General features: G+C 38.0%; 1 protein-coding gene across 7 annotated transcripts in view; it reads left to right on the top strand.

Annotated features, from left to right (window-relative positions):
* Positions 1-13,280, top strand: part of PPA2 (inorganic pyrophosphatase 2) — a 170,633-nt gene that overhangs the window by 92,433 nt on the left and 64,920 nt on the right. For all 7 annotated transcript variants that reach the window (XM_081240657.1, XM_081240658.1, XM_081240656.1 and 4 more), the window contains 2 exons: positions 3,325-3,411; positions 11,046-11,172. In XM_081240657.1, coding sequence (XP_081096783.1) covers positions 3,325-3,411; positions 11,046-11,172 — 214 coding nt within the window. The remainder of the gene's footprint in view (positions 1-3,324; positions 3,412-11,045; positions 11,173-13,280) is intronic.

The following is a 13,280-nucleotide window of genomic DNA, read 5'->3' as shown; positions in this document are numbered from 1 at the left end:
TGATAGGAATTCTGACTGATCAGGAAGTAGTTCTCAAGAAGCATCTGTATACCCAGCTCGGTACCATTCAGTGATTTTTTTGGAGAGACTGAAGCACCAGATCATGGTGATTACAGATGTATTGGTTAATATTTATAAGATTGTAAGGTAATGATCTCAAAGCCTTCATGAGGATGAGTAAGGTTTGTTTTAGGCTAGATCAATAATCTATGTATTCTGATTTTTTTTCACAGCTTTATAGCCATCCTTTGTATGAGTTTAGCATTATTTGTATTCCTCTTGATAGGTTTTTAAACTCTTTTTAAAGCTTTTCGTGGGTCCCTGCTAAAATTTTTCTATATACTTAACATATATACATATATACTACTAAGTATATGCCTGAGTCAGATTACTAAGTTCTGAGTTACATACCTATTTACTTGACTAGGTATTCCCAAGTTGTTTACAAAAGAAGTTGTAATAATATATACTCCTGCCAGTAGTAGTAGGGCTCCAGGTTTCTGACATCATTACCAGTATTTAGCATTATCAGATTTTTAAGTTTTTGAAATAGCATCTCATTTTGGTTTTAATTTGTATTTCTCTGATCAGACTGGGTATCTTTTCATATATTTGTAAGTCATTCACGTTTCCTCTTTGAATTACCTGTTCCTGTCTTTGACCCATTTTGTATTGCACTGCTTTTTTTCTTATTTAACTGTAGAAGGTATTTCTAAATTCTGGATCTAATCTTTTGTCACTTTTGTGAAACAAATATTAAGATTTGGAATTTCCTCTTCTGGATATTTCTTTTCTAGCCTGACTGTGCTTTTTCTAGTAGTTTCTCTGCCTAGTTAGATACTTAAAGCTTCACTTGAGGGCATAACGTTTTAAATTTGTCAGGATTTCCGCTCCTAGTGATTGTTTGAAATTATACTGTATTTTCAAGTTAAGTTAGAAGTCATTTAGTATGACTCTTTTTGTAGTAAAAAACTGAGCCCTGAAGGTATAGAGTGTTAAAGGCAGGACTAGAGATAGAAAGAACTAGTATGGTCTTTTTTTCTGGTGAGAGAAATCATGAACCACTGGCCCTAAAATTTACAGCTTTGTTATAGCTTAAGAATTTTGCCTGTATGTACTTATTTCCTCAAGAGAAGGAACTAAATTGATAGGCAATGTTGAAAGTGGCGTTTCTGAAGGGAATGTAGACCAATGAACCAATCAAAAAACAGAAACACTCACAAAAACCAAATGGAATACAACTTATATGAAGACAGTTTTTGTGTCAGTACCAGAAAGGACTTTTGTAAATATTAAATCCGACCAAAATGGGCTAAGTTATCTCATGAATTTGTGAGCTTCCTGTTCACTGGTAGTATTTATGTAGGTTATGAATGACCACTAACAACCATAGAATTCAGGGCTAGGATGTATCTAGCAATTGTCTTATTTAAGCCATTCTTTTTATAGGTGAGGAAACTGAGGTCTGGATGTTTTGGCCAAGGTAGTTTGTGGCTAAAGTGGGACTAAAATCTAGGTATCTTCCTTCAGGCTGGAGTGACTTCTAGCTTATCACATTTGTTCCCTTCTGAGAGTGGGAATAAGGTTAAGGAAGGTTCAAGAAAGGATTCCTGCATTAGGAAGGAAGAACCTCTTAGATAGTTTCTGATTCTGCCTCTGGGTTTTCTAATTCCACTTATACTTCACTTCCATCTTGGCTTCTCCAGCACATTAAGATTAATTTTGTAGCATTTGTGACAAATGCTACACCATTTATCAGCATGGTGTTCTTCAGGGTATTGACTGTGTCCTGTTGGTTTCTGTTCCTAACTCCTGGTCAAGAGTAGGTAATCAATAAATATTAACTCAATGAATGGATGCCTGGTAATAGAAAACAAGAAGCAGTAAGGGCAACCGTAGGAAAATATACTTAGGAGCTTCTGAGAGTAAGAGAATTTAAAAGAAGAGAATCATGAATAAGGTTATATCTGAAAGTAATTGCCATTCAATTACCAAATATTTGTTATCAAAATCTGGGCATCATAACATAATTTTTAATAGCATGTGGTCTAATCCCATTGCCACCATTTAGAATCTGAGCTTGGCAAGGTTAAACTCTGTGCTGCAGTTTACTTATCTGTACAATGGGGTTAATAATGGTACATTCTTCATGGGATACATGTATGTATATGTGTGTGTATATCACTGGGAAGGTATCTCTCACCTATAACCAATATGTAAGGTTAACAGTTATTTTTATTATCCTTATATTTTATTAGTAATGCTAGTATTGGGGGTAATGAAATGTTGTTAGTAGTGGTTTACTGATTTTGCTTTCTGGTAAGGATGGGTCAGTTTATTCCTGAATATGCTATAATTATGATCAGAAGGGAAATACTAGAGTTTATCTAGGGTTTAGCTGTAAATAGGGTTCATTTTAAATTATCTATATAAAATTAGAGGAGCCAATCTTGGATAATCTGAAATTCTAGGTAACATTCTTGAGATGACACAGTCTCTGCACATCTTATAAATCTGAGAGAAATAATTTCAGGGAACTTCTACAGTTCCATTTAGAATCAGCTAATTATGGAGCTTTTGGGGAAGGATAGTGCCTAAGGGATATTTAAGCTTGATAACGAATTTCCGTTATGCTGTTCATTTATAAAAATACTCAGTGTATATAGTTTATAGCCAACAGGGTATAATCTTTTCAGTAAACTAAAGAGTTGACATCTTTTCATGGTTTTGTCAAATTTTTGAGATTTGATGACAAAGGTAGAGGATTTTTAAAATGGAATGAGATGGGACAAAAATGGGGTTTTCTTTCGTAGATACTTGTTCTTTGGTTTATGAAGGGAAAACTGGGTTTCTTCTAGTAGAAGTTACTTAGAGTATAGGAAGTTTATTTTCAAACCTGGAAAGCCAGACCCAATGCTGTTCCATGTCAAAGGAAGCAGTGAGTAGTGGAAGCAGCAGTCCCGACAGTTAGTGGAAACAAGGGCACAGACAATGGGAACATCTGAACTGAAGCTCTAAATAAAAGTGAGCATGAATTTAGACACTGACTAAACTTGGAAGAAGAGTGTGTTTGTAAATACCACCCACTTTCAGATGTGATCATACAGACAAATGAAAGACAGAAGGGAGGAAATAGTATGAATCTGTTTTAATTATTATGATGCTTAGGGATGTACTGGCATGTTGGCATTGAGCCTATTTAATTTCTGAGAATTTTCCCCTCGGATTATGGCTATCTGTAAAACTTCATGGACATGTGGAAAGATTAAGATACATTATAGAGAGTATTAACCCATATTTCACCCCCGCCCTTCTGTTTTTTAGACTTGGGAAGATCCCCATCGAAAAGATAAGAGCACAGACTGCTGTGGAGATAATGATCCTATTGATGTTTGTGAAATAGGCTCAAAGGTTTGTTTCATAGACTGTTATTCTAACATGTGTTCAACTTTATTCATGCCATAAAATCTCAGTTCTCTTTGGAAGGCACCGATTCTTCAACTCTTCAAAGTTCTAGCCTATTCATCCCTCTGATATCAGTTCTTTTTTGTATCTTTACTTCCTTCTCTTAAACTAGGGGTTGGTAAACTATAGCTGGTGGCCGGTCAAATCCAGCTCGCCACCTGTTTTTATAAATGACACAGCTCCAGCCGTTCATTTACGTATGGTCTATGGCTGCTTTTGCGCCACAGCAGCAGTTGAGGAGTGTAGCAGAGACCGTACAGTCTGTGACGTCTAAATATTTGCTCTCTGACCTTTTACAGAATAAGTTTGCTGAGTCCTGTCTTCATCGTCCTTGCCCATTATCCAGACAGAAGTTCAACACTGATGAAAGCCAGCTGGTACTCTTTTTTTGTGCCTGTTTCCAGGCTGCCGGGTCCCACTGGGGACAAACAAAACCTGAGCTTTCATAGGTTACTGCTACCCATAGAATACTGTGTGTCTTTGCTCACATTCTTCCTTTTTCCTATTTTTACTGCATTTATTGCCAATATTTATTGTTCTCTGCAGACATTAAACTCCTTATACTTTGTTCTCACTCCCAGCAGAACATGTCGTCTTTAATTTTGTAGAGCTCGTAGAAACCAGCGTGTAGGAACCCCCTAACTTTCCCCGTTAGAGTACCAGACACTTGTGCCTGCAAACACTTCTTCTTCCCTTCCTTCTGTTACTCTGAGACCAGGGCTTCCCCCTGTGCTCTAGATCATGTCCCTTCTTGCCTCTTGAGTGACTCTATTTTCTTAGCTCTTCTCTGTCCTGTATTTACAACTTCTCTTTCTTTATTGGCTTCCTCCCTTATGCCTCCTCTCTTTTTCCTTTTCACAGGAAGCCTTGTAAAAAGAGTAAACACTGACCTCTATCTCCTCCTTCCCACTTAATCTTCAACCTATTTCAAAATTGTTTCCGTCCCCCCATTATTTCAGTGAAACTGCTCTTACTAAGGTTACTGGTAACTTTGTTTTAGCCAAATCCAACTGGCCTGTTTCACAGGTTTTGTCTAACTTGAATTTACCTTAGTATTTTATACCTTTAACCTCATCTTCCTTCTTCAAACAGTCTCTTTGCTTGGCTTTGATTATATCATAATATCTTGGATATCCTCTAATTCTCATTCCTCCTGGGTTTCTTTTGCAAGCTCCTTTCTTCTGCCTGCTCCTTGAGCATTGCTTCGCTTGAGGGTTGTGCCCTGGTTCACGTCTTCTTCACTTCGTGTGGAGACTCCCTTGGCGAACCAGTCCCAAGCATTCATGGTTTTGCTCTCAAATTAATGTCCAGCTCAGACCCACGTTCTCAACTACCTACACCTACACTTGGGTGTCTTCCACGCACCTCAAACTCATTGTATCCAAAACTGAATTTGTTGTTTCCTCCTGTCCACATGAAGGACGTCTCTCCTCCTTTCCTCCTCACCTCCAGGTTCTTGAGCCAGAAACTGAGGGGTCATCCTTGATCGTCCTTTGCTTCTCTTTATCCTATTAGTCATGAAATACTGATTCTATGTTCTAAATGGCCTTTAAATCTCTTTCTTTCCATTATCACTGCAGCCAGCTTTGTCTAGTCCTCAATTATATTGCACTTGAATTATTCCTACTACTGAGCAGTTTCCTTGCCAAGTCTTATCTTCCCTCCCGATTCCAGATTCTTTTCCGGCTCTACTCGTTTTGAGTCCCTGTCCCCTCCTATTCTGACTTCCTCTCCTGCCACTGTTCGTCTGCAGCTGTACCGAACTTCCAATTCCTATAATGTATCTGCCGTCACTCATGTACAGGCCTTCACACAAGCTATTCCCTTTATGTAGAATGGAATATTCTCTTATATTTTTTTATTTTTTGCGGTACGCGGGCCTCTCACTGCTGTGGCCTCTCCCGTTGCGGAGCACAGGCTCTGGACGCACAGGCTCAGCGGCCATGGCTCATGGGCCCAACCGCTCTGCGGCACGTGGGATCTTCCCGGACCGGGGCACGAACCCGTGTCCCCTGCATCGGCAGGCAGACTCTCAACCGCTGCGCCACCAGGGAAGCCCTAGAATGGAATATTCTCTTCCTTCACTTTATTTTACTTTCCCCTTCCTTTCACTTTACCTCCCCTGCTCATCCTTCAGATCTCAGCTGTAATATCACTTCCTCTCAGAAGTCTCCCTTTACCCTCCATACACTAACATACTTGCTCTTTGGTCTGTGCTTCCTCAGTACCAATAGTGCTGTGTTTTTTGTCTAACTGTCTCCTCTGAGATGGCAGTGAGCTCTGTGAGGATGGGACTCACCGTTACAGTGTGTAACTCAGTGCCTGGCACAGGGCATGTGCTTAATGTAAGACGTTCCAAATGCAGTCATTACTTGAGTCATATTCTTCTGGCTGAGATTAAATCGGTTTTCTCTGGAAACTCATATTAGCACTTTTCGGCTTCCAGAATGTTATTCAGTGAATAGTGCCCTCTGATTCTTTGTCACTTTGTTTATTTACTATGTTCTTCTGTTACTCTTCTTTTTTCTTGCTCGTCTTCTTCCTCATCCTCCTTTCTTATTCCTCCTCCTTTCCTCCTCTTCTTCATCCTCTTCTTCGACTTTCTATTCCTTCTGTTTTTGCTTTTTCTCCTTCTATTCTTCCACTTCCTTCTTTTTTCTTCCTTGTACTTTTATTCACCTCCACTGCCCCACCTTCCCCCTGCCCCGCTTCCCTGGCTTCTTTTCCTTCCCCCTGTCTCTTACTCCTTTCCTGCAGGGTAGATTCCCATCCAACTTAGATTTCTAGTTTACACTGAGATAAGGACAGATAGGGGCTAGAGTTCATGCTTGTGTGACCCTATAATTCCTTTATCTCTCCAGCAGAAATATGGCCAAATTGTTTGCTTTATTTCAAATTTAAGCTATAGTTTACAAATTTATTTTTTGGCCTTTTTTCTCCAGAGGGGGTAGTGAAGTGTGTAAAAAATGAATAGATTAGAAGGAAGAATATAAATATTTCAGTGAGTACCTCCTTTGTTCCAGATGCTATGCTATATACTTTGGGTCACTTTCCTGTGTCTTATTTTATGATAAGAAGAGTCACTAAATTAAATAACATTACATCGATGGAAAGGTTATATAGTAGAAAACCCTAATTCGTTTTATTTTATTGAAGTATAGTTGATTTACAATATTTTGTGTTAATTTCTGCTGTACAGCAAAGTGATTCAGCTATACGTATGTATACATTTCTTTTTTATATTCTTTTCCATTATGGTTTATCACATATATTGAATATAGTTCCCAATGCTATGCAGTAGGACCTTGTTGTTTATCCATTCTATATATAATAGCTTGCATCTGCTCATCCCCAAATCCCTATCCATCCCTCCCTACCACCCCTACCCCTTGGCAACCACAAGTCTGTTCTCTGTGTCTGTGAGTCTGTTTCTGTTTTGTAGGTAAGTTCATTTGTGTCATATTTTAGATCCCACATATAACAGATCATATCGTATTTGTCTTTCTTTTTCTGACTTACTTCACTTAGTATGATAATCTCTAAGTCCATCCATGTTGTTGCAAATGGCATTATTTCATTCTTTTTTATGGCTGAGTAATATTCCATTTTATATCTGTGCCACATCTTCTTTATCCATTCGTCTGTCAGTGGACATTTAGGTTGCTTCCATGTCTTGGCTATTGTAAATAGTGCTGCCATGAACATAGGGGTGCATGTATCTTTTGGAAATTACAGTTTCGTCTGGGTATATGCCCAGGAGTGGGATTGCTGGATCATATGGCAACTCTATTTTTAGCTTTTTGAGGAACATGTGTACTGTTTTCCATAGTAGCTGCATCAACGAACATTCCCACCAACAATGTAGGAAGGTTCCTTAGAAAACTCTTATTCTGAAGGTGTAATCCTTGGGGCCACTCAGTTTATATTAAGTGCAGATTATTAAGTTAATTTAAATCCTTATGCAGATATTAAGTGTAAGCGAAAAGATTAAATGAAAGTATCTTATTTTCACTGATGTAAAAATTTGTCAGTGAGTACATAATTAATGAGATTGGTAACTGGAAATCATGAAAATCTTGGTACCTGATAAACTGATTTGACTTTGTAACACTAAGTCATTATTGACAAAACAAGAGAACCTAAGAAAACTTGATATACAGGCTTTTAAATAAACGTATCAAAGTCACTAAATATGTGGAATAAAATTAAAGGTTTTAAATGTAAGTGATTTGTAACAAGGTATACATCATTAATCTTGAAAGTGTACTTTTGTATGCAGAGAGCAGTCCCTGGCTGACAGCCAGCAAGTTTAGGGGGACCTCAGTCCTACAATTGCAAAGAATTGCATTTAAGTGGGTTCTTCCTTAGAACCTTCAGATCAGAGCCTAGCCTGGCCAACACCTTGATTTTGGCCTTGTCAGGCCATAGGCAGAGAATCTAGCTGTGTTTTGCCTAAACTCCTGACCCATGGAAACTGTGAGATAATGTACACTATTTTAAGCCTTTTGATTTGTAATAACTTGTTACACTACAGTAAAAACCTAATACACAGGATAACAGGCTTTAAGCAGTTTTACTTTCCATGGTTTTTTATATTGATTGGGTCCAGTTGAAGTTTTACCCCTCATTCTTCAAATTCTAAATCAGCACAGAAGTTTTGTTGTAGACCACTATTACATTCTGCTCATTCCAGGTTCCCAGGAGTTAGCAGTTGACAAGTGTGAGCAGATAAGTACAGGTAGAGCCCAGAGAGAAAGAATGCTAATATCTGTGGAAGACCTTTTGTGTTCTAGTTCATGCATCTGTTGTTTCCTTTGCTCTTTATCTTTACATCAAGGAGTAAGTCATGTGATCTCCATTTTACTGTGGAGAAACCAAGTCCTAAAATATTGTGTGAAGTAGTTGGCCTCAGTCACCTCTAGGTGACTCCACCTCTATGGTGGAGGAAGAATTTGACCCCATATATTTGTGACTTAAAAATCCTATCTTTTTTTTTTTTTTTTTTTTTTTTGCGGTACGTGGGCCTCTCACTGTTGTGACCTCTCCCGTTGCGGAGCACAGGCTCCAGACGCGCAGGCTCAGCAGCCATGGCTCACGGGCCCAGCTGCTCCACGGCATGTGGGATCTTCCTGGACCGGGACACAAACCTGTGTCCCCTGCATCGGCAGGTGGACTCTCAACCACTGCACCACCAGGGAAACCCAAAAATCCTATCTTTTGAAATATTTTTATAATAGCTAGAAAAGTCTGTAATAACCCTAGTCTGATTCTGCCTGAAATCTTTGAGGCATACCTACATTCTTGTTTCAGAGTGTCAACTCATTTTTGAAACATGGTCAACTGTATGATTCCCAAGGAATTAGTAACAGAATCTGCTGTGTACATTAATTTCCTCACAGGGTAGACTGAGAGTTTTATAATGGAACTGAGGCAATAGAATTTATCTTATATCCAAAGCAATTTATTCTTTTAGTTAATGAGGCCCGAAAAAGTATTTAGTAAACATGAAGTAAGTACTTAATCACCATCTAAACAATAGGCCTTTGTTGGGACTACACTCCTTTATCTTGTGCAGGGCTATGCCTGGCTAGTCCTTAAATCATCTATAAGGAACACCATAGAAGAAAGCCTCTTTTAACACCACATATGTAAATGGGCAAAGGAAAAGGAGCAGAGTCCTGGAAGTTGTTAATAGACTTAGAATCACAGATACAGAAATTTTTAAGTTAAGTTCTTTGAGAAGTGTTATTCATTTGGTATCCAACATTATGTGTTCTGCAAAATTTGTTGAATTGCTTTAGACTGAACTGAATTGTGGGGTATTCAGAAGAATTTTACCATTTGTTTTTAAGTATCTTATCCTGAGTTTTTGGTTTGATTGAGAGACTTTCCTTTCCAGTTTTTAAAGTTATTGCAAGGCAGTGGTTTGTCTAATCCCTTTCTGTTGCTTATGAGGTCAGAGGGCATTTATCATTCTGATGAAACTTGATAATTCCCAGACATGCTTCCTGCTTGCCCTTGTAACCATAAAAGTCTCAATTCTGCTCTCACGTTGTATGAAATTTCAAAGTAAATTAATTCTTGTGAATAAAAATAAAACAATTTAGAAAGTGCCTTTAAAAACTATATATAATTCACAGTAATTCTGATAGACACCCCTGTCACCAAGTCTGCTGCAGGCTCCTCAGCTTTGGCACTATTGACATTTTGGGTGGATGATACTGTAATAGGAGACTGTCCTGTGCAGCATCCCTGGCCTCTTCCCCGCTAATATGCTAATAATACCCCCCAGTTGTGACAACCCAAAATGTCCCCAGGCATTGCCACATGTCCTCTAGAGGGCAAAATTGCCTCTGGCTGAGAAGCAGGGATGCAGTTCATCACTGAGTTAACCAATGGAGCCATCTTTCATTGACGATTATGTGATAACTTTGAACATTTTTGTTTTACAAAGGACCTCCTGGCGTGAGGTGTGTAAGTCTCCCCAACAAGATTGTAAACCTTTAAGAAAGGGGATGCTTTCTTTTTGTATACATAGTGTCTAATATAGTGCTGGGCACTAAATAGAGCCTAAACATGTGAGAGTCTGGCTAATATAATTGTGCATATTCTCCTAAAAGTGGTATTTCAGTTTAGTTTATACAGTCACATTAATCTGTTGGATAAACCAATTTCACCTTCATGCAGATTTATATTAAGATTTCAGATTCATTTTGCAAATGTTCTGAAAGGATTTATTTGACTTTATGGTTTAAGATCTGTTTTTTTCTCTCAAATAATTTCAAGATACAACAGTGACTTTCTTTTGCATACCTTGATTTCCAGATGTAAAGTAGAATTTTGAATCATGAAGGAATTATTCTGAAGCATGTGTTCAGATTTCAACTTATAGTGAAATTCTATAGCCGACTAAACCTTTAAAACTAAAAGGCTATAGAAAGAATGCATGCATATAAACTTGGCATTGGCAACTTGAGGGAACCACTGAAATAACTTTCTTTAGTACAAGGAACATCTGCTTCAACATCATGCTGTTTCTTGGTTTCACTTAAAATCTTTTTAAAGCATTTTATGAAACCTGCTTTGTCTCTATCTTTAACATTTTAACAATTCTTTCATTGTCATTCATTATCTTAAGGCTGTATTCAGATATGATAAAAATTTACTTTTCACTAGTAACTGATAAATATAGTTTGCAAAAAAGGTACTATAAAGCAGTTTCAAAGGATTCTCATGTCTTTTTACCCCCAAGTTTCAAAGGATTCTCATGTCTTTTTACCCCCAAGCAGCAGAAGCCAGATTTATATTATAACATGATATACATGACTTTATTTTCTGCTTATTAGTATGAGTTTCTACACCTAGTACATTAAATTTTAAGATCTATAAATAATTTCAGAAAGGGATCAAGACATCTTTTCTAAGAAGGATATCATAAAAGGCTTTATGACTGTGTTTACAATAATTTTAATTATTAAGTTTCAGTCTATAGTGCTTTTAATCTTTCATATAGATTTTTATGATATATGAGTAAATTTCTCCAAAGCCTGGCAAATGCTGAATTTCTTTTCTCTTTAAAGGTTCTTTCTCGTGGAGATGTTGTTCATGTGAAGATCCTTGGAATTTTGGCTCTTATTGATCAGGGTGAAACAGATTGGAAATTAATTGCTATCAATGTGAATGATCCTGAAGCCTCAAAGTTTCATGGTAAGTCTGTAACTTTCCAGAAACGGAAGTAAATCAGTGTGTCATTGGAATTCTTAGAATTTAAAGGAGGCTCATGTAAAACACAGTGTATATTTTGGGAGTTAAACTTATACGTTTTGTTTTTTAATTCTCTCTCCATGGACTATAAAGGGCAATTCAATATGATTGTGTCTGAGTTATGTCATACTGCTGGGAGGAGCAAGAGAACGAAAAGGAGTGCAGACAGACAGATGACACTTCAGATTAAGAAAGTGCAATCTATGGGTTCCCTTCCCCCTCACCTCCTTCCCTCCCGACCTTCCTTCTTATCTTTCTTAAGTCTCTCTTCTATTCATTTGAGTAACAGGAAAAATAAAAAACAAAAAGGGGAGTGTTCATCAAAGGCATAAGCTGGGTTTTTTGGGTTTTTTTTTGGTACGCGGGCCTCTCACTGTTGTGGCCTCTCCCTCTGCGGAGCACAGGCTCCGGCCGCGCAGGCTCAGCGGCCATGGCTCTCGGGCCCAGCTGCTCCGCGGCATGTGGGGTCTTCCCGGACCGGGGCACGAACCCGTGTCCCCTGCATGGGCAGGCAGACCCTCAACCACTGCGCCACCAGGGAAGCCCCATAAGCTGGTTTTATACCTAGTTTTTGTTCTGTCTTGTACAGGTGAAGGGAAAGATAACGGCCCTCTAACAAAATTTTGATGTCCCAGAAATTTAAGTTCCAGAAGTTTAGTATGATAAAGAGTTAACTTTCTTTGGTGTCAGACAGACTTCAGTTTGCGTTCTGGCTGTGCTACTTTCTACTTGAGTGAATTTGGATAGATCATTTAACCTTTCTGAATTTCAGTTTGCTCATCTAATAATGTAGGTAATTATACCTACCTGTGAGCTTGTTGGCAGTATAAGAGATGATTTACTTAAAGCATCTGGCTGTCATATGAAGTGTTGAGTACATGGCCACTATTATTATTCCTGACCAATTTTTTCCCCTAGTTTTCTAACCTTTTTCCTTTCAGTTTCATCCTTATTTGGGATCCTGGTCTTTTCTAGACCTCAATTCTTATCGCAATTTGAAAATATACCATTTCTGAATTGACTGAAACTCATTAACACTTACATTTTAAACTCTCTTAATTTATGTGCATTTAAAACCTTTTCTTCACCATGGAGCAGGAAGGAGAAATGCAGAGAGGGAAACTCCTTTTGCAGAAAACATACTTTTCAGACTTTCCAGTTTTACACAGAGCTGCACTAGCAAGAGGGATGTGTAAAAGCTGTTCTTAGGGATTTTTTTCCATTGTAATTGTGCATGCTCAATTTAACGTAAGCATTACCACTGATCAACATTGCTTTTTGAAATGCACCAAAATGTAAGCATAGCTGCATTTAATAAAGGAAGTGTTTTATTAAAAAACACAAAAAACTTTCATTGCACATGGAACAACAAGAGAGATTTTATGCCATTCTTGCTTGTAATTGAGAAAGGGAGGGGTCTGATCGGGTGAAGTACATGTAACCTCAGGGTCAAAACTAACACATGAAAACTATAATTAAAATATGAGACTCAAGCCCATAAACCATATATTTTTCTTATCTATTTCATTATTTTACACTGGATTTCTTTATTATCGTATTTCTCACATATATATGTATGCATGTATAGATGTATACATATGTAACAAGAGTAAATCAATACCCAATTTAAAAGTTTTTTTAATACATAAGCTGCTCCTCAGATGAGAACTGATAATTTAATGATGCAACAGCCAGCAAAAACAAACTGTTCAACTAATTCATTTGTGATGTGGCACACTAAAGTCATGATACTCTACTGAGGGATGTGCCTTTAAACTGGAGAGGCTGAGAGTCTAAGGAAACTAGTCTTTAGCTCAGTACTGTTGGAGATGTGATTTAACATCTCAAATTCTCTAACATATGTCAAACACTGGTGCCTGTCCTAGTACATATTATTATTCTTAATTTAGAAGAATCTCAAAGGATTTAAATAAATTGCCTAGGGACTTCCCTGGTGGTGCAGTGGTTAAGAATCCACCTGCCAATGCAGGGGACACGGGTTCAATCCCTGGTCCGGGAAGATCCCACGTGCCGTGGAGCAGCTAAGCCCG

This window comes from Mesoplodon bidens, assembly GCF_964165515.1.
Source record: "Mesoplodon bidens genome assembly, chromosome: 1".
NCBI classification, from domain to species: Eukaryota; Metazoa; Chordata; class Mammalia; order Artiodactyla; family Ziphiidae; genus Mesoplodon; species Mesoplodon bidens.
This window is presented reverse-complemented; position numbering and strand designations above follow the sequence as displayed.